Source organism: Zeugodacus cucurbitae, chromosome 5, assembly GCF_028554725.1.
Source record: "Zeugodacus cucurbitae isolate PBARC_wt_2022May chromosome 5, idZeuCucr1.2, whole genome shotgun sequence".
Classification (NCBI taxonomy): Eukaryota; Metazoa; Arthropoda; class Insecta; order Diptera; family Tephritidae; genus Zeugodacus; species Zeugodacus cucurbitae.
In genome coordinates this window covers 18,267,704-18,290,325 of record NC_071670.1, presented here as the reverse complement: position 1 = coordinate 18,290,325, position 22,622 = coordinate 18,267,704, and the positions used below count along the sequence as shown (strand labels likewise).

General features: G+C 39.4%; 1 protein-coding gene across 16 annotated transcripts in view; it reads right to left on the bottom strand.

The window, feature by feature from the left end:
• Window positions 1-13,797: 13,797 nt before the first annotated feature.
• Window positions 13,798-22,622, bottom strand: part of LOC105218058 (inositol hexakisphosphate and diphosphoinositol-pentakisphosphate kinase) — a 38,354-nt gene continuing 29,529 nt past the window's right edge. For 3 of the 16 annotated variants that reach the window (XM_011193402.3, XM_029043929.2, XM_011193398.3), the window contains exons 15-19: window positions 20,807-22,501; window positions 18,303-18,752; window positions 15,802-15,922; window positions 15,309-15,558; window positions 13,804-15,243 (exon numbers count right to left, since the gene is read on the bottom strand). In XM_011193402.3, coding sequence (XP_011191704.3) covers window positions 14,254-15,243; window positions 15,309-15,558; window positions 15,802-15,922; window positions 18,303-18,752; window positions 20,807-22,501 — 3,506 coding nt within the window. In that variant the 3' untranslated portion in view covers window positions 13,804-14,253. Of the gene's footprint in view, window positions 15,244-15,308; window positions 15,559-15,801; window positions 15,923-18,302; window positions 18,753-20,806; window positions 22,502-22,622 lie in introns of those variants that run through there. The other 13 variants (XM_011193404.3, XM_011193400.3, XM_011193403.3 and 10 more) reach the window with 11 other exon arrangements.

The window sequence follows — 22,622 nt, the reverse complement described above, 5'->3', positions numbered from 1 at the left end:
ATAGAATAACGAAAATCGTCCTATATAGTGTATGAGGGCTGAGGTAATTCCTGAACCGATTTCATTCATTTTCACCAGCTAGGTACACTATATCCAAAACTATACACTCACTTAATTTCGCAAAGATACTATATCTCACATATGAACCAATACATATATGTAGATTAAAGCCCACCGTATTTTTGAAAAACCTATAATTAGGTATATGGGACCTATAAGATGTTATTATCCGATTTTAATAATTTTTGGAACAGAGAAACACTATTAGAAGAAAACAATTTTCTCTGAATTACATTAAATTATCTAAGAGATTACCCATATTTTCGGTTAAAATTTACCCTTAGGCGCAGAGTTCAACATGTCCGATATCTGGGATCTTGAAAAGTTATAGTCCGTTTTCGACAATTTTTTCTCAAGTGAAGCCAGAGATGATATGCACTACTGTGTAAAGTTTTATTCCGCTATCTTCATTGGTTCCTTATGTATACATTATAAAGTGAAGGAATCAGATGGAATTCACAATTGAGTTATATGGGAAGTTGTCGTGGTTATGAACCGATTTCATCCATTTTTCACATGTGTCATCAGGGTGTCAAGAAGGTATTATGTACCGAATTTCATTGAAATCTGTCGAGTAGTTCCTGAGATATGGTTTTTGACCCATAAGTGGGCGATGCCACGCCCATTTTTCATTTGTTAAAAAAATCTGAATGTAGCTTCCTTCTACTATTTCTTCTGTAAAATTTAGTGTTTCTGATGTTTCTCATTAGTGAGTTAACCTACTTTTAGTCATTTTCAACCTAACCTTTGTATGGGAGGTGGGCGCGGTTATTATCGATTTCTTTTATTTTTGGACTGTATAAGGAAATTGCTAAAAGAAACGACTGCAGAAAGTTTGGTTTATATAGCTTTATTGGTTTGCGAGTTCTATATAAAAAACCTATTTGAGGGCGGGGTCACGCCCACTTTTCCAAAAAAATTACATCCAAATGTGCCCCTCCCTAATTTGATCCTATGTTCCAAATTTTATTTTCATAACTTTATTTATGGCTTAGTTATGACACTTTATAGGTTTATGGTTTTCGCCATTTTGTGGGCGTGGCAATGGTCCGATTTTGTCTATTTTCGAAAGCAACCTCCTCAGGGAGCCAAGGAATACGTGCTCCAAGTTTCGTTAAGGTATCTCAATTTTTACCCAAGTTATCCGTTGCACGGACAGACAGACATCCGGATTTCAACTCGTCTCGTCATCCTGATCATTTTGGTATATATAAATCTATATCTAACTCGTTTAGTTTTATGACTTACAAACAACTGTTATGTGAACAAAACTATAATACTCTCTTAGCAACTTTTGTTGCGAGAGTATAAAAATTTAGAAAACCTATAACGGATTTTGTAAAAAGTGCCTATTTTTATACTCTCGAAACAAATGTTGCTAAAGAGAGTATTATAGTTTTGTTCACATAACGGTTGTTTGTAACACCCAAAACTAAACGAGTTAGATATTGGGTTATATATACCAAAGTAATCAGGGTGAAGAGTGGAGTTCAAATCCGAATGTCTGTCTGTCCGTCCGTCCGTCCGTCTGTGCAAGCTGTAACTTGAGTAAAAATAATAAGATATATTAATAAAACTTGGCACACTAATTTCTTGGCACCATAGGAAGGTTGCTTTCGAAAACGAGCAAAATCGGACCACTGCCACGCCCACAAAATGGCGAAAACCATAAACCTATAAAGTGTCATAACTAAGCCATAAATAAAGCTATGAAAATAAAATTTGTTATGAAGGATCGCACTATGAAGGGGCATATTTGGATGTAATTTTTTTGGGGAAGTGGGCGTGACCCCGCCCCCAAATAGGTTTTTTGTACATACCTCGGAAACCAATAGAGCTATATAAACCAAACTTTCTGCAGTCGTTTTTGTAGCCACACAGTTAATACAGTCCAAGAAATCCAGAAAGAAATCGGATAATAACCACGCCCACCTCCCATACAAAGGTTAGGTTGAAAATTACTAAAAGTGGGTTAACTCGCTAACGAAAAACGTCAGAAACACTAATGCCCGGTTTCACAGTTCGTACTTAAGTTGTACCCAAATAAAATCTTAGCTAAGCATTGTTGTTGACTGAGTAGTCATTTGCGTTTCACAGTCGATGCCTATTTTCTTTAAAATTCTATTATGATATATGGCAGCACAATGAAAAAGATTTGTTTACAAATACCATCTGACAATTGAAATTATTGTTGATGAAAAATAACTTTGCGATGAATAAATTTAGAATCTGGGAAATGGATGGAAACAATAAAAGGACACCGAATTTCACCGCAAGCGAGTGGGGGCACCTATTGCAACTCGCAGGAAAGCATATAACCGTCATTGAATGCAAGAAATTCCAAAAAAATTTTCAACAAATAATTTTTATTTTATTTTTTTGACAAATAAGTCAATATTCAAAACAAAAATCAGCTGTTACTTAAGCACTGCTTAAGTCTCCCATTTTCAGTACTTAAGCAGAACTTAAGTATGAACTGTAAAACGCAATATTTCTGTTTTATCTTAAGCACAACCTAAGCACTGACTGTTAAACCGGGCATAAATTTCACATAAGAAATGGCAGATGGAAGCTGCACTCAGATTTTTTTACAAAATGGAAAATGGGCGTAGTGTCGCCCACTTATGGGTCAAAAACCATATCTCAGGAACTACTCCACCGATGTCTATGAAACTTGGTTTGTAGTAATTTCCTTACATCCCAATGATATTTTGTGAAAATAGGCCAAATCGCTTCACAACCTCGCCTACTTCCTATATACCAGAACTTTGAAGACGATCTGAATCGTTTACTTTACAATATATAAAGTAAGCACTAGTGAAGATATCGGTGCAGAACTTTGCACAAATACTATGTTTATAGTGTATCAGCCCCATTCTAAAAATCGCCGAAATCGGACCATAGGTTTTTAAGGCCCCATATATCGAACATGAGGCGATTTACAGAAGGTTTCAAGACCGGAGCATTATCATGTAGGGACCGAGGAGGTAATCTGGTAACGGATGTCCAGAGCACACTGGGATTATGGACTTCTCCGACCTGCTCAATGGCAGTGAAAGTACAACACCAGGAGATGGCGAACCCGATTCCCCAATCGATGACGATCGAATAGATGTTCCATTACCCGACCATGAAGAAATTCGAATAGCAATTACCGGCTTGAAGAACAATAAAGCAGCGGGGGCCGGTGGATTACCGGCCGAGCTATTCAAATACGGCAGCGAAGAACTGATAAGGTGCATGCATCAGGTTCTTTGTCGAATATGGTCGGAAGAAAGCATGCCTGACGATTGGAATCTTTGTGTGCTCTGCCCAATCCATAAAAAGGGAGACCCCACAATCTGCGCCAACTACCGTGGTATAAGTCTCCTCAATATCGCATATAAGGTTTTGTCGAGGGTATTGTGTGAAAGACTAAAGCCCGCCGTCAACGAACTGATTGGACCTTATCAGTGTGGCTTTAGACCTGGAAAATCGACAACTGACCAGATATTCACAATGCGCCAAATCTTGGAAAAGACCCGAGAGAGAAGAATCGATACTCACCATCTTTTTATCGATTTTAAAGCTGCCTTCGATAGCACGAAAAGGAGCTGCCTTTTATGCCGCGATGTCTGAATTTGGTATCCCTGCAAAACTAATACGTCTATGTAAGCTGACGTTGAGCAACACCAAAAGCTCCGTCTGGATCGGGAAGGACCTCTCCGAGCCGTTCGATACCAAACGAGGTTTCAGACAGGGTGACTCACTATCGTGCGACTTCTTCAATCAATTGCTGGAAAAAATAATACGAGCTGCAGAACTAAATAGAGAGGGTACAATCTTCTACAAGAGTGTACAGCTCCTGGCGTATGCCGATGATATTGATATCATCGGAAGCAACAACCGCGCCGTTTGTTCTGCGTTTTCCAGACTAGATAAAGAAGCGAAGAGTATGGGTTTGGTAGTGAATGAGGACAAGACGAAATATCTCCTGTCATCAAACAAACAGTCAGCGCACTCGCGTCTTGGCTCCCACGTCACTGTTGACAGTCATAACTTTGAAGTTGTAGATAATTTCGTTTATCTGGGAACCAGCATTAACAACACCAACAATGTCAGCCTTGAAATCCAACGCAGAATCACTCTTGTCAACAGGTGCTACTTTGGACTGAGTAGGCAATTGAAAAGTAAAGTCCTCTCTCGACGAACCAAAATCAAACTCTATAAGTCGCTCATTATTCCCGTCCTGATGTATGGCGCTGAAGCGTGGACGATGATAATATCCGCTGAGACGACTCTTGGGGTTTTCGAGAGAAAGGTTTTGCGCAAGATTTATGGTCCTCTAAACATTGGCAACGGCGAATACCGCAGACGATGGAACGATGAGCTGTACGATTTATACGACGACATTGACATAGTTCAGCGAATAAAAAGACAGCGGCTACGCTGGCTAGGTCATGTTGTACGGATGGAAGAAAACACTCCAGCTCTGAAAGTATTCGATGCAGTACCCGCTGGAGGAAGCCGCGGAAGAGGACGACCTCCACTCCGGTGGAAAGACCAAGTGCAAAGTGACCTGGCTTCACTTGGTGTTTCCAGTTGGCGCCAAAAAGCAAAAAGGAGGAATGAGTGGCGCGCTCTGGTGGATTCGGCTATAATCGCTTAAAGCTGTTCCTACGCCAAATATATCTATATATATATTGAACACGAGGACCTCGGTGCTTTTAACCTAATATTATGGTTTCCAACTTTCAATGGACTTTATACAATATATATGACGAATTGTGTATTAGGGGCCATCCATAAATTACGTCACACGAATTTAAGGACTTTTTAACCCCTCCCTCCTCCTTGTCACAAGTTGTCACATTTTGAACTCACCCAAGTTTTCGGGAAAAAAATCGAGATGAGAATGCAGAAAATGGATTTTTAGAGACATTCTAGCTCCAATCTTTCGATAATTTTGCAACATATCGCCAATAATTTCCTTAAAATTAGGGGATTTGTGATTACCAAGAAAGTGGTGAACGATATTTTGAAAAGATGCCCATGCGGCTGCTTCATCGTGCGATAAACATTTTGGAAACTAGAATCAATCTTAAAAAAACTAAATGCATATTCGAATTCAGCATATCAAATATAGTTAAGAATCGTTCTTATCTGCTCAGATTCAGAAGTTGACCTTAAATTGTAAACTTGTGTTATTTTTCTCAGCATATGTATACAAAAAAAGAAAGAGGCCGAAATGCGTGAGTACGAAGAGCTTGAGAAGCTGGCAGACAGAGGGAATGATCGAAAATTTTATGAAAAAATTAAGCGACTTAACGAAGGTTTCAAGACCGGAGCATCCTCATGTAGAGACCAAGGTGGTAATCTGGTAACCGATGTCCAGGGCATACTGGGATTATGGAGGGAACACTTCTCCGACCTGCTGAATGGCAGTGAGAGTACAACACCAGGAGATGGCGAACCCGATCCCCCAATCGATGACGATGGAACAGATGTTCCATTACCCGACCATGAAGAAATTCGAATAGCAATTACATGCTTGAAGAACAACAAAGCAGCGGGGGCCGATAGATTACCGGCAGAACTATTCAAATACGGCGGCGAAGAACTGATAAGGTGCATGCATCAGCTTCTTTGCAGAATATGGTCGGAAGAAAGCATGCCTGACGATTGGAATCTCAGTGTGCTCTGCCCAATCCATAAAAAGGGAGATCCCACAATCTGCGCCAATTACCGTGGGATCAGCCTCCTAAATATCGCATACAAGGTTCTATCGAGCGTATTGTGTGAAAGACTAAAGCCCACCGTCAACAAACTGATTGGACCTTATCAGTGTGGCTTTAGACCTGGAAAATCGACAACTGACCAGATATTCACCATGCGCCAAATCTTGGAAAAGACCCGAGAAAAGAGGATCGACACACACCACCTTTTTGTCGATTTTAAAGCTGCTTTCGACAGCACGAAAAGGAGCTGCCTTTACGCCGCGATGTCTGAATTTGGTATCCCCGCAAAACTAATACGGCTGTGTAAATTGACGTTGAGCAACACCAAAAGCTCCGTCATGATTGGGAAGGACCTCTCCGAGCCGTTCGATACCAAACGAGGTTTCAGACAAGGTGACTCACTATCGTGCGACTTCTTTAACCTGATGCTGGAAAAAATTATAAGAGCTGCAGAGCTAAACCGAGAAGGTACAATCTTCTACAAGAGTGTACAGCTCCTGGCGTACGCCGATGATATTGATATCATCGGAAGCAACAACCGCGCCGTTTGTTCTGCTTTTTCCCGCATGGATAAGGAGGCGAAGCGAATGGGTCTGGAGGTGAATGAGGACAAGACGAAATATCTCCTGTCATCAAACAAACAGTCGGCGCATTCGCGTCTTGGCTCCCACGTCACTGTTGACAGTCATAACTTCGAGGTCGTAGATAATTTCGTATACCTGGGAACCAGCATCAACAACACGAACAATGTCAGCCTCGAAATCCAGCGCAGAATAACTCTTGCCAACAGGTGCTACTTTGGACTGAGTAGGCAATTGAACAGTAAAGTCCTCTCTCGACGAACCAAAATCAAGCTCTACAAGTCGCTTATCATTCCCGTCCTGCTTTACGGTGCAGAAGCTTGGACGATGTCAACATCAGATGAGACGACACTAGGAGTTTTCGAGAGGAAAATTTTGCGCAAGATTTATGGTCCTCAGAACATTGGCAACGGCGAATACCGCAGACGATGGAACGATGAGCTGTACGAGTTATACGACGACATTGACATAGTTCAGCGAATAAAAAGACAGCGGCTACGCTGGCTAGGTCATGTTGTCCGAATGGACGAAAACACTCCAGCCCTGAAAGTGTTCGATGCAGTACCCGCCGGAGGAAGCCGAGGAAGGGGAAGGCCTCCACTCCGTTGGAGGGACCAGGTGGAGAGCGACCTGGTTACACTTGGGATCTCCAACTGGCGCCGAACTGCGAAGGAGAGAGACAGGTGGCGCACTATCGTCGATTCGGCTATAACCGTCTAAACGGTTGCAACGCCAATCACATACATACATACATATGTATATTAAGAAACATTTTTAATTTTATATTATAGTTTGATGTGGTTTAAAATTGTGTTTTTTAAACTATATTTATTTTTAACTCTTTAGTTTGATGTTATGATGTAAACTAGACTTCTGCATGAATGCACCCATAGCGGCAAATGAATTACTTATTCTAGAAATGGGCACACTTCTTTTTCTGCACAGTATAATTGAATGTGAGTGAATATGGAAATATTGACTGTATTGACAGGCAGTGTTTCCACTCACTCCATAGTTGTACATCTGTTAATGAGTACAGCAAATTTGGTGTGCAGTTTACTTACTGTACAGAGAGAGAAACTTCATGACTGGTATGTCATATGCAAGAATAATATAAAAAACATTGGTTTTATGTTTTCGTTGAAAATGTATTTATTATAAAACATACATCTTAGCAAATAATAATATTTTAATTCAAAGAAATTATATCAATTATTTTATGCTACAAAAGATTCTATATTTAATCGATTAATATTGGAATGGAGAAACATTATTTTGTTTACCAAGTCTTCAGTGGTGGCAAGTTTTGAGCGTTTAAATTAAATTTTTTGCAACAGTAAAATCCCTTTCAGATGCTGCACTGCTCGCCGGAGCTGCTAATATCTTGCAGCTAATTTGGTAGAGCAACTGAAAACGGTCTTTGTTAATTGACCACCACTGCAGAACATCAAAATCCTCACTGTAAGCTTTATTAACATTTTTATACGTTTGAATTTCATCTTGAATATAGGATATAATGTTAGTACTCTGAATAGGTTGGGAATAATCTGCAAAAATATTATCTATTTCCTGTGTGGGCTTAATTAATTTTTCAATATCATCATTTTGGCTATTTACATATATTAATTGCTATCATCATTTCTTCAATGTCTTTGACAACTAAATCTGTGAATTTTTTTAATTTATTTGTGGGTGGATATAAAAATAGGGCAATATTATGTAATTTTTTTAAATTGGCATAAACTATGGAATCTAAATATTTTAGAAGTGAAAACTTGCATTTTTGTACAATTTCGATGTCATTGTCTATCGGAGTGGCTATTTTTTTAGGTTATTAATGTGTGGAATAGTCAAATGCAATGTTGGATAATTGCTACCCTCCAGCTTTTTCGAACAAGCTTCAAAAGGAGCAAGAAGTTTCACCAGTCCGCTAATGTTATATATATTAATATCTTGAATTCTAGATATTTCTTTTTTTCCCATCAAAATCTGAGAAATTTCCATCCAGTTTAACTCGACCGACTTAAATAGGTTAAAAATCGTATTCCAACGAGTTGGACAGTAGCTTTTTAGAGTGTTTTGACCAGATTTTTTAAAATACTTAACAAGCTTGCTGCAACGGTTAACTAGATCCAGCAATTCGGATACCTCATTTACAACGTTGCCAATCACATTGTGGACCAAGTGGTTTACACAGTGTAATGTGCTCAGTTCGTTGAAAGCGGCTTTCATATTGGCTCCCCGGTCAGTAACAATGATTGGATCGTCCATCAGCAAATCACATCCAAAGTCGCGTAAAATTCTATTAATTTTGTTTCTAATTTCATTGCCTAAGAAATGTTGATATAAAATACAGATTCCAATATAACCAATAACATTTTATAATTTTTACCAGTACACGAGACTCTACCCATTGATTTTAATGCTAGCAGGCGGTTTTTAAGTGTGCCTTCTTTGACGTAATGCATCGTCAGTGATATGTAGGATTCTTTGAAGAAGTCGGTCTGTACAGGTCTGTTAAGCTAGATTTGGGTACATTCATGCAGGAGTCTAATGTAAACAGTCCTTCTAAAAGGGGAAATCTCAAAATCGATAATTAGGCAGTATTCAGTTTTTACGCAGAACCTTCCTGTCACTAATTGGCTTTTATAGAGATGTTTTGGAACATATGAACATATGTATGTTATTCAAATAACTTATAGGTAGGCGTTACATACTTTTAGGTCACTTCCTTACAGTTTCGCTCAAATATTTTAAATACCACTAAAAAAAGTTAAGTGTTTAATGTAGGTCTTGTTTTGATGACCACCAAAATTTCTTCCTATTATAAGCCCAGCTTTGAAATTACAAAACTAAATTTTATTAAAAAAATAATTTTGAATATTTACAATTGTGATCCCTTGTGGTACAAATTTGAGCACGGCATATATATAGAAGTTCACGCAAGTGAGGAAAGTTTCTGATTGCCATTCACTTGGGAGTGGTCAGGAACGATTATTTTGCATATGACTCAAGCAGCGCACGACTTCCGGTTTTAGATCAAGTATCCTCTGGGAAGCCAACAGAAATCCGTTTGAAGGCGAGCTAAAGTGAGAAGGCGAAGCCCGCTTCTGTGGTTGTGCGTAGGGTTTGGAACCCACCACTTAAAAGAACCTCCCAATGAAAGACCGAACAGAGCCTCGGATGAGAAACCCCACAGGTGGGTCCTTGTGACGTTTACTACAGTGGCCATATAAAGGAGCGCAAATTTGGTGTTGGATTTGTGGTGGGAGAGAGACTCCGTCGCCGAGTCCTGGCATTCACCCCGGTGGATGAACGTCTTGATACAATCCGCATCAAAGCGAGGTTCTTCAACATATCGCTGATTTGCGCCCACGCCCCAACAGAAGAGAATGACGATGTGACCAAAGATGCTTTCTATGAGCGCCTAGAACGCACCTATGAGCGCTGCCCCGCCACGATGTCAAAATTGTGCTTGACGATCGCTTCACTTGGGAACGAAATATGGTTGTCTGTAGTACCAGATTCCAGCACAAGAAAATTCATCAAGCAACGTGGCTATCCCCTGATCGAAACACGCATAATCAAATCGAACACGTTGTGATAGACGGAAGACATGTCTCCTGTGTTTTAAATGTGCGCACGCTCCGAGGACCAAATATTGACTCAGACCATTATCTAGTAGCAGCAAAGATACGCACTCGCCTCTGTGCAGCAAAGAACGCCCGTCAATAAACACAAGGAAGGTTCGACGTCGAAGAGCTGCAATCACATCCGACAGTCGAACGATTTTCTACTCGACTTGAACTCCTGCTCTCTGAGAGCACTCAACAATTGGTCTTCGGCAACGACAAAAAACCAGTTGGTACGATGAGAATTGTCGTTCCGCAGTGGAGAGAAAACAGACTGCCTACCTCGCAACGTTGCGATCGACCACAACACGTTCAGGGTGGGATATACATCGTGAACTGAAGAAGGAAACGAGACGCATATGCAGAAGTAAAAAGAAAGAGGCGAAAATGCGTGAGTATGAAAAGCTTGAAAACTGGCTGACATGGGAACGCTCGAAAATTTTATGAAAAGATAATGCGATTTACATAAGGTTTCAAGACCGGAGCATTATCATGTAGGGACCGAGGAGGTAATATGGTAACGGATGTCCAGTGCATACTGGGATTATGGAGGGAACAGTTCTCCGAACTGCTGAAAGTGTATTGAAAGTACAACACCAGGAGATGGTGAACTCGATTCCCCAATCGATGACGATGGAATAGATGTTCCATTACCTGACCATGAAGAAATTCGAATAGCAATTACCCGCTTATAGAACAAAAAAAGCGGCGGGGGCCAATGGATTACCGGCCGAGCTATTCAAATACGACGGCGAAGAACTGATATTCTTTGTAGAATATGTTCGGAAGAAAGCATGGCTGACGATTGGAATCTCAGTGTGCTCTACCCAATACATAAAAAGGGATACCCCATAATCTGCGCCAATTACCTCCTCAACATTGCATACAAGGTCCTGTCGAGCGTATTGTGTGAAAGACTAAAGCCCACCGTCAACGAACTGATTGGATCTTATCAGTGTGGCTTTAGACCTGGAAAATCCACCATGTACCAGATATTCACCAAGCGCCAAATCTTGGAAAAGACCCGAGAGAGAAGAATCGACACTCACCACCTTTTCATCGATTTTAAAGCTACCTTCGACAGCATGAAAAGGAGGCTATGTAAACTGACGTTGAGCAACACCAACAGGATCGGGAAGGACCTCTCTGAGCCGTTCGATACCAAACGAGGTTTCAGACAAGGTGACTCACTATCGTACGACTTCTTCAATCTATTGCTGGAAAAAATAATACGAGCTGCAGAGCTAAATAGAGAAGGTACAATCTTCTATAAGAGTGTACAGCTGCTGGCGTACGCCGATGTTATTGATATCATCGGAAGTAACAACCGCGCCGTTTGTTCTGCTTTTTCCAGACTGGATAAGAAAGCGAAGCGTATGGGTCTGGTGGTAAATGAGGATAAGACGAAATATCTACTGTCATCAAACAAACAGTCAGCGCACTCGTGTCTTGGCTCCCTCGTCACTGTTGACAGTCATAACTTTGAAGTTGTAGATAATTTCGTTTATCTGGGATCCAGCATTAACAACACCAACAATGTCAGCCTCGAAATACAACGCAGAATCACTCTTGCCAGCAGGTGCTACTTTGGACTGAGTAGGCAATTGAAAAGTAAAGACCTCTCTCAATGAACCAAAATCAAACTCTACAAGTCGCTCATTATTCCCGTCCTGATGTATGGCGCTGAAGCGTGGACGATGACAACATCCGATGAGACGACTCTTGGGGTTTTCGAGAGAAAGGTTTTGCGCAAGATTTATGGTCCTCTAAACATTGGCAACGGCGAATACCGCAGACGATGGAAAGATGAGCTGTACGATTTATATGACGACATTGACATAGTTCAGCAAATAAAAAGATAGCGGCTACACTGGCTAGGTCATGTTGTACGGATGGAAGAAGCTCCACTCCGATGGAAGGATCAAGTGGAAAGTGACCTGGCTTCACTTGGTGTTTCCAGTTGGCGCCAAAAAGCAAAAGGGAGAAACGAGTGGCGCGGTCTGTTGGATTCGACTATAATCGCTTAAAGCGATTCCCACGCCAAATATATATATACATATATATATATATACAAGAAGGCAATAAGGTTCCCTCAGTACACATTGTGAGTAACAAATGGCGCCATGCCGGAATTTCTTCTTCAACAGGACAACACGCCTGTTTTTACTACATAAATTATCATCGAATATCAAAAAAATATAAATGTGAGTGTGTTGTTTGGTCTCCTCAAAGAACTGACGTGTCGAAAATGGAGAATGATTGGGCATTCCTGTAAATGAAGCTTGTTAATTTCTTGCAACAATGATTGGGTCAACTAGCAACGCAAAATTATGGGTTTTGTCCATATAAAACAGTAAGTTATCAATTACTATAAAATCAATGAATTTGTTTTTTGTTTTAAAAATACTTTAATTTGATACTGTGGAATATGGCCTTAATAAATTTTTTTTTTTTTTTAATATAAGCATTAACACATTATTCCCCTCGAAATTTTTTATTTCACTTTGATAATGCATGTAATGAGAATACAGTCATACAGACGAACGCAAAATTTAGACGATAATGATTACAGACTGTCGACATGGAACATAAGAACAATGTTACAATCTGGAAAAATTGCAGAAATTCCAGACGATGTCGTGAGATATAGAATAAATATTGAGGTACTGCAGGAAATAACATATACAAATCAAGGCGGAATAAGGGAGAAACACTACTCAATATTCTTCGTTAACAATACCATTCGAAAGAGCTTACTTGCTTCTCACCTTGTAAACGGGAGTTTATAAGCAAGTCATATTATGTAGGTTTAAAGCAAGTCATATTATGTAGGTAAGCAGTGCTCCCTTTCCCCATAAATGAATTCATATTGAAATACAGCAAATGCACGGTAAACGCGGCCAAATATACCATATTCTTATTGACAATAAACTGCGATTTGGCCGTAAGCGCCCTACCAACGGTAATGATAAGAAGAAAAACTAAGCAAAAAAGACCAGAAGCAATCAGTACGAGTACCAAGAAGATAGAAGCAAAATGGACAAAATTTTACGGATAAAGAGGAGAAATAGCACAAAACAAACGGTGGAAAAATCAAATCGTGGGGGAAAAAAAATCAGCAAAGAACAAATGAGTGTAAAGAAGAAGATAGCGCCATCAGAGAAAAAACAGAATACCACCAAGGTTGAAGAAACACTTCGACGAGTTCCTAAACAGACAGCGACATAGATTACGACTATTCAATGTATTATATTGTAGATGACAACATAGAAGCGCCAACAATAGACGAGGTACAATAAGCTCTAACGAAATTAGAGGACAATAAAAGCAACGGAGGCACCATACCGCAGAGTTCCTTAAATATGGTGACAAAGAACTGAATAACCAGTTATGACTTCTTGTTAAAATGATCTGACGTAACGAATGCATACCAGATGAGTGACTGTTGAAAATAATAATACCAATATCCAAAAAAGGAACTACAGAGGAATATCTCTTCTGAATTTCGCTATAAAGTATTTTCAAACATACTTTGAATCTTTGCAAGCTTAATGAATATGACACTTCACAACACAATCAGCAAAGTGCTTATTCAAAACGACTTGTCCGATCCATCTGAAGTAATCTTAGGTGTTAAGCCGAGAGCTGCATCATTGGTCTTCAACCTAGTGCTGAATGAAATAGCGAATACGTTGACTTAGGCATGTGAAAAGAATTCCAAGTGATAGAGCACCGATAAAAGCTTTCAAGAAACAACCAGTTGGGAAACGATGTAAAGACAGACTAGAGAAACGTTGGATATATACAGTGATTGATGACCTCAAAGGGATGAGCATGAGAAGTTGATAGCCCTTAGTAACGGATCGAGAAATCTGGACGAAGATAGTTGCGGGAGCAATAGTCCACCCAGGACTGTCTTGCTAAGGTCGAAGAAGAACAAGTTCGTGTACTTACTTCGCATTTTCACTAATAATATACATATGAAATTTAACATTTTTGTAAAGTTAGTAAACTTAACATGTTTCAACTTTATTAGACCACAGGTAATGTCGCACACATAACATATAATGCAATGTTTATAGGAAAAATAAATAATTTGACATGTTATTCTTAAGTCAAGAGTTATTAATTGAGTTTCAATTAATTTATAATTGTGTTAGCACAAACAGCAATTCAATTCAAAACATTACAATGGAATTGGAATAACGCTTTCAAAGCAGCGATTTTAAAACTATTTCCCCGATTTCCACACGCTATTCAGGCTTATTTGCGCTGCAGTGTGGCCATATCATCCACAATTTTAGCCGCCATAAAGCGTGAGTTGGAACGCGACGCTGGAGATGTGCTTGCGCTGCTCGTACGGCTACCACCCTCCGGTGAGATGGGTGCGTGGGTTGGCGAACGCGCTGGTACCAACAAAAATTCATTGAACAAGAAGTCGGCGTCCATGGACTGAGTTTTGCTGTGAAAACTGCGCGGTATACGTTTTGGCGGCTCTATGAAACGTTCTTTGACAATCAAAGCACCAGGTCGTGGTGGACCAACACTGTCTGCGTCGGCGGTAGCACCATGCGCCGTCACTGCGGGAGACGTTGTCGCACTAGCAAGAGGTTGTGTGACAATCGCCATCGGTGCGGCTTTATGAAGTGGCGATGCTGTAACGGAAATTGCGGGCGAACCGCACACAGAACTTTTCAGATTAATACACGATTGTGTGTGACTGACGTCGTCCAATTCGGAAGTATTGTGCTGGGCGCGCTTCAAGGTATTACTTGCAAATGGAAAGTTAGAATTGGAAGTAGATTGCGTGAGCGTCTCAAATTTGCGCAAACGTGCATCCTGCTTCAACGTGGAGGCCGACGGTATATTGATTGACGCATGTAGATTGTTGTACTCCTTTTGACGTTCATATTCGCCGCCCTCGAAGAGACTTATTTGCTTCTTGATTTTCGGCGATATAGGATCGGTTGCTTTTCGTGCACCACGTCGTAACGGATTTTCGCCGTAAAGTGGCAATGGCGGCAACGATGTCGGTTCGCCAAATATATGCGCCTCCGGTGAAGAACTGATAATTTTTGTATCTGGTATTTTAAGTGGTTCGTGGAGTACATCGAATGCGTCCTCGACATCGGGAGGTTCGGCCATCTCAGCGTGAGTGGGACAGCAATAGCAGGTCTCCAGTTTTGGCTCATCTACAGGTAGCGATGGTGTTGTGGCGGCTGAAAGCGTAGTTTCTTCGTCATCATCGAAGCCCTGTGTTTTAAAAGAGATAAAGTTAATGTTCATCCAACATTAAATAATCTACAATTTCTACTTACATCAACTGAAAGCGTCATCGATCCCTTGTTCGCAATCATGCTTATGTCCATGCCAAAGCTAACCGGCGTTAGACAAGCGCTTACATCACCACGACTGCTGCCTCCGCCGAATGTGAACACTCCATCAACATCGACATCCAAGGCGTCCGTATTCATGGGCGTATACACGGAAACCGCATTCAGGTCTTCATCCTCGATTTGTGGAAAGAATTTGACGAGCTCTTCGGCTACGGGCAGTATGTTAACGCTACTTTTTGTTGTTTTTGTTTATGTTTTTAAGAAATATTTTCACATTTTTTTACACAGTGTGCGCATATTCACAGTTGAGTGTACATCAACACAGTGTTTAAAAAAATAAAAAACAAAATGTGGAATTTGCAAAGAGAAAACAGTGAAATTACGAGAAGTAATTGGAATGAGCTTTGACATTCAAACATCAATATATATATGTACATGTGTATGTATGTATGAAAGTTTTAATTGTCATACTGACCCCTCGGCGCTGGTTATACTAATGGACATTTCGCCGCTGGGTGTTTCATGCGAGTAAGTGTCCGAAATGGCTGGGGATGAAGGTTCGGTGCTGCTAGCAACGCTCGACTGTTGGCTCCACACTAGCAATGATTGTTTTGTGTTTTACCGTTTATTAGTGGATTACAGACATTTTAGTTTTATAATTTATTTTATTTTTTGTTTAATCAATTGGAAACGCATTCATAAAATGTTGGTAAAAATGAAAGCATTCCATAGTAGAGAAAACGTGCGCAACAACAATACTGATTGCAGTAATTGGAGACAAATATTTTAAATACTTTATATGTATGTATATTACGAAATTATAGCAAAAAATACAAATAAATAAATTCAAAATACTGAGTCATTTTCCCTTGCATGTCTTGATAACTTGTTTATAATTTATTTATTCTTTCTAATGGTCCAGTATTTTTTGATGTACAAATGTTTTATTTTTTTCGAAGATCAAACTTTAGATATTCTTTATCTACATTTTAGATTTTTTAGTAGCTACATATATCCCGTAATTAATAATATTTTAAAAAGGTCCAACCGAATGAAACTCGAAATCTATTAAACATTTTCATTGATATTGTATGATCGATCTCCGATCCTATAAGTTTAGGTTGTTTTTTCTAGTTAATATTACTGAAGTAAAAAACATTACGGTTTTATATACATACAATTCAGATGGGCCAAATTTCAATATTTATATGTAAGGTTGAAGTCGAAGTGGAAGCGAGAAGGAAGAAGCGAGGATTAATGCTTTAGGATGCCACAGTAGATGCGACAAAACCAGGCGAACTGCATTTGGGAAATTCAGTGTGATCGATGGATTCAGAGGAAGAGTTTTATATTTTTATGGTTAGTTTAACTTTTAAGAAAAAATAGAAGGCAACCAAATAACCGACAAATAAACAAATTAAAATTGCAAAATTTTACATTCTGAAAAATTAATTCAGATGATCAGGTCCATTGATAATTAAACTTTAACAATTATGCGCGAAATTAAATTGGCAATACAAAACGATAAACATAAAGATAAATTTGAAAAAGTATATCAGAAAACTTAAATTCAAAGGCAGTTGAATCGAGACGTCGTTGAAAGTCGCTTTGCTCGCACACACTCTGACATCTTTGAGTGACTTACAAAAGCAGACACATATCTCTCATTCTCTCTCGCATCGCCTCTCATTCCCACTCTGAAATCAACCTCAGTTCCGCTAAGAAAATACGATTAATTAAAGAAAAATAGCTGCTATAGATATTTAGAAAGTGGCGAACTAAACAAACAATTGCATAAATCAAATAAGATTCTATGTACTCCCTCATCAGACCCAGACCCGCCTTCGTTACTTAATTAATCGTGTTTGGATAATAAATTTGCTCTATATCATCAAGTTAAATAGCACATCAAAGGAGGTATAAAACTGCATATAGGAGCGCTTACATATTCTATGTTTTATAATAATACTTTACTTAAAATATTTTCGTGTAAAAAATTAACTCTTTAAGACCGAACAGCGCTAGTAGTTTGGTATTAGAAGTCAATATCAATAGTATAGAAATCATCTCCTCCTAAAAAATCCCTAAAAAACAGGCTGTCACATGAGATGACCCCCTTAATCTTTAAAAACTATCATACTCTGTCTAAACGAAATTAAGTGATAAAAATAAAATAAAAATATTCAGTTAAATTGTCTTTACTAGTAGTAAACATCCGGTTTATTGATTACAATCAAATATACAAAGTGTGTTTACTGTTACCTGTATATTTTACTCTTCACGCTATATTTAATAACTGACAACTCTTAACCCAAAATAGTATTTTACCTAATTATTTAAAGATATGTGCTTGTGCAGAAAAGAAATTCAATTTTCATGTGATCATTTCAAGCAAACATAAATTGTAAAATGAAATAAATAAAATAGTAATTTTTTGTGCTTTAATACAGATTTTTCTGTTTGCATAGGCTAAAAAAATACATTCAGTTAGATGTAAACAATAATTTATAGAATTGAAAAGACGGTTTTAAAATACAAGTTTCTTCATAGTTAAATTTATTTTGCGCTGAATTTAATAAATTGGTTTTATAGTTTACTGATATTTGTGAAAGATTTTTAAGGCATGCTAATGCTGGGTTGAAAGTTTGATCTTTGAGGCCAAGTATATTTATACAGTAATATGAGCTCACTGAAATTACTTTATTTTACTTTATAAATTTCAAAAAGAAACTTGTATTTAGTTATTGAAAAATCTTAATGCTAAACAAAACAAATATAGATAGTATACTTTTCAAGGCCGTTTTGTGACATTTAAATAACTTTATGTTCCTCTTTTGTGTGCTTTGCGGGAAGCAAAAGTGTGTGAATAACGCTCAGCAACATCGAAAAACTTAAACGCACTAGAGCATACGCAATACGCAATCGCAAAATAGTGGAGAAAAACATTTCAATTTACAATTTAAGCGTCCAACTTACTTCCAACAGTTGGCTGTGCTGCTGTCGTTGCGTTTGCATCGGCATTATTGTATTTGTTAGCGCGTTCAGACGTTGTTGCTGCGGCTGTGGCGGCTGCTTCTGTCGTTGCAGCTTCGGTTGCACCCTGCTCCAATGCTATTCCGACTGTTGGATGTATGCATATTGCATTCTTCAACATTGGCTCACGTACCTTTTCGGCCTCCTGACATTGACACATGCTGTCACCGGACAAGTAACTTGTAGCCGCCTCCAAGGAGCACATAGATTGTAGCGCACCCTGCAGGCCTTGTTGTGGTGTTGATGGATGCTTGGGCGGCGACGATGCTGGCGTTTTGAAGAGTGGTGATGTGGTCATCTTATGTAGAAATTGATCGAGCTGCTTCAGTGAGAGTGCGTTGTGTAGCGTCTCTAGTGGTCGAATTGGTGGTACACCGCCGAAACCTTCAAGTACTACATGCGAAGGTGAGCGTCGATTGTTGGATGATGGCGTAAAAGGTAAATTAGGTTAGAAAATGTGGGTAGGTAAGTGGACTAATTTAAATAATATAATTAAAGTGTAAAATTATTTATATACAGTCTTCGGTGTTTAATAAAGCTATAATGACTGAATAATTCGATTTACATTAATAATAGAAATAACTTTCCGAGGACTAAAGTGGGCTGAACTAAACATACTGCATATGAGAGTAAAGTTATCACATCTCAACATATGAGGGTCATCTACTTAGAGACGATGTCATCAAGGATGCACATTTCTTCAATAGATTCGCAATAGGAATCTAAAGAAACTGCTACGGTTACTCTTCAAATATGGACCTCAGGGAAAACATCAATAATAAATGAAGCACCGAACTGCTCGAAAACAGCTGAGGGCATGGACGGACTTAGTGGGTATAAGAATCATAAGAATAAGTTCCAAACAAATGATTACCATCCCTAGAGATATATGAAGGAAACTGCAGGATTTCGACTTGTCAAAAGGAGATAATTGCAACAAAGACGACGCCTTTTTGATTAAAGGTTCGAGATAGATCGATGGATACAACTGATGTTTATAAAAATGGCTGGTATGAATGAGAACAAGACGATATATCTCCTGTCATCAAACAGTCAGTGCATTCGCGTCTTGGAACCCACGTCACTGTTGACAGTCATAACTTTGAAGTTGTAGATAATTTCGTCTATCTTGGAAGTTGGAACCAGCATTAAACCCAATAACAATGTCGGCATAGAAATCCAACGCAGAATCACTCTTGTCAACATATCCTACTTTTGACTGACTAGGCAATTCAAAAGTAAAGCCCTCTCTCGAGGAAAAAAACAAACTCTACAAATCCCTTAATATACCCACTTTATACTTTGTGATTTACGGTCTTAAACATTGGCAACGACGATTACAGAACAATGAGCTATATGAGTTATTCGAAGAGATTAACATAGCCCAGCGAATAAAAAGGCAGCGGCTACGCTAGTTTGGTCATGTTATTCGAATGAACGAAATCACTTCAGCTTTGAAAGTGTTTGAGTGGCGCGCTGTTGTAAACTCGGCTATAACCGTCTACTCCAGTTAGAAGGAAGAATATATTTATAAAGGCATATTTTGAGCATATTGTTAATGAGTAATGTGAATGTGTATAATTGATGTTATGAACTCTTATTTTTGCTTCGATATGTGCAAATGGCTTCGAGCTTTAAACTGAATCTAAAGACTGTCAATAGACAGATTTGTGATGATTATGATGACGGAATCGTTAAAAAACGGTCATAGTTTAAGAAAAATAAACAAGTGCTTTTTCATCAAGGCAAATCAAATTTAATGATGACAAAATTTCTTGAATTGGATTTCGAAACACTACCGCATCGTATTATTCGGATCTAGCGACATTTTCCCCTTCATAGTTAATGCTTTATGGGAACAATTTTATAAAAGAAGACGTAATCGGCTAGATTGAGATCTAATTTGAAGCAAAAAATCTTTCTAATGACATCAAAAAGTTGAAAGATGGCTGTAATTGGTATACAGCGCTTGATGGTTAAGAATGAAAATATCTGTGAGGTAGTTAGTGCGATATTTCTCTCAAAGAGAAATTCAGAATTGCTGCATAGCATCGACAGAGAATCCCTATATTGCTTTCAGAAGAAGAAGAGTACCAACCGTATTATATTTTTAAAATTTATCAATATAATATTGAATAATTTGCTTGGGAAGATTTTTATAATAAATTATATATAAATAACAGTACAGAAACACTCTTACTTATATGAGACAAAAATGGCTGATTTGTAAATCTCCAACGGTAGTGAGAACTGGGTAGTTTTGTGAAGCGTTTAAATGTAATCAAACTAAATCAAATTTTCTGTCGGAACATGGTATAAAGCTCTAAAGACATGGACTTTGTAACTTCTAATACTTCTTAATTAATACTTTAGTTTCCTTAAGTAAGTGTTCAAGTGTTTTTCCTTCTGACCAAAGTAGTAGTAGAATTTCGATTTTCACCGCTTACCTGATGAAGAAACTGCACATGGTATCATATCCCTTAGGTTGGGTGCCGATGAGCTGCCGCTTATAACTGCCGTGCTAAATAGACTACTTGAGCTGGTGGCCATCTTTTTGCTAAAACCACCGAATCCCAACATTTTCATATACGACATCTGGCCGGCAATACTGTGTCTTTGACGTCGAGACGATACCGACGATGAGGATGATACTGGCGTCGCATTGCCATCTGCGGCGGAAGTAGCGGTCGAGGTGCAGTTGGGGGCGACCACGGACGAGGGCATGGGTGTGGATTTGGATGTAGACATGGACGTAAACGTAGACATGGACGCGGACGCGGACATATTGTCATTGATATTGGGCGTAGTTGTTGTGTTCGTAGTGATTATGGTTGTTGTGGTAGTGATATTTGTTGGGTCGTAAGTTGTAGGAACGGTAGGAGTGAGTTTCGAATTGAATTGGTTAGTATCAGGCATTAGATTAGACAAATCATTTGAGGATGAGCTCAAAGTGACGATAACGTCCGGTATGCGCGCGGCATTTGCATGCAGTGCGTGTTTTTGTTGTGTTTGTTGTTGTGGTTGGTTAAATAATTTATTTTGGTGTTGGTGTTGTTGTTGTCGGCGTAAGCGTGAATTATGATGATAATTAGTGGCGCGTTTGTCAGCGTGTGTGTCCGGGTTTTTGTGTTGGGTTAATGTGTCAAAGTCGCAGGCAGACGAGGATTGAACGGTAGAAGAGAAAGCGGTGTTAGTAGCATGTGTATTATCAAATTCATTGATTGTAGTAAATTTATTTACAAATGGTTGTTGAGCTTGCTGCGTAAACTTGAAGGGATTTTCAACATCTATCATCACCGGCGCCGACTGTACGGTGGGCAAGCTGCTCAACGAGACGGTCTTCATATCAGGCACACGCTCAACGTCAGCGCTCACGCCACCGCACAGCTCTGTGGCGTATTTCTGTTGCGATTTTGCTTGCTGCTGCAGCTGTCTCTCATCGGACTCTTGACACAATTTCAATGTGGAAGCGGTCGGCGAATTTGACGGCAAATCAACACGCAGCTGATCGACTACCGTACACTGTTCCTGCTGCCGACGCAAACGGAACTCGCTGTTAAGTATGGTGGCAGGCGCCGAACAGGACAACTGAAAGTCATCAATAGAGGCCACGCGTGAAGCGGAAATCGGCGAACTGCCCAAAACAAAGTGCAACATTTCGCCCTCGTTGAGCGGACTGATGTCAGCCATGCTCTTCGAATGCGAGTGCGGCAAGTTATCGTCGAAAGCGCCACCGCCGCTAAGGCAATTGCACGAAAGCGGACGCTCATTGGTAGCACATGGCGATATTTTCGGTAAATACAATTCGTTAGCGGCGTCCGGCTCGTCAATGCTGGCGATGGCGCGCATAGTCAGTAGGCGCATATGACGCTTTTGACGCGTCGCATTCGACTTATGTTCATTGCAAGGGGATTCCGGTGTTAGCGGATTGAGTGAGAAATCAATATCGGACAATGGCAACTCGTTGGTGGACGAGTCGATTTTATAGAAAGTCAAGCTATCGGTAACACGTATGTGAAATGCGCCGCCGGCGCTTGCAGCGAAATTTGGATTTGAGCGCGTGTTCAGTATCTCCTTGAATTCATGCTTGTTATTAGTACCAGTTAGAGGGGACGTGTGCTGAGGCATAGATGCAACTGCATCTACGCGTTTTTTTTTTGTTTAAACAATTACAATTTATGAATGTACACAAAGCAATTTGTTAGCATGAGTTTATGCCAAAAAAGTTGTTAAATAAGCGCAAAGCACGAAGGTAAAAGTTGT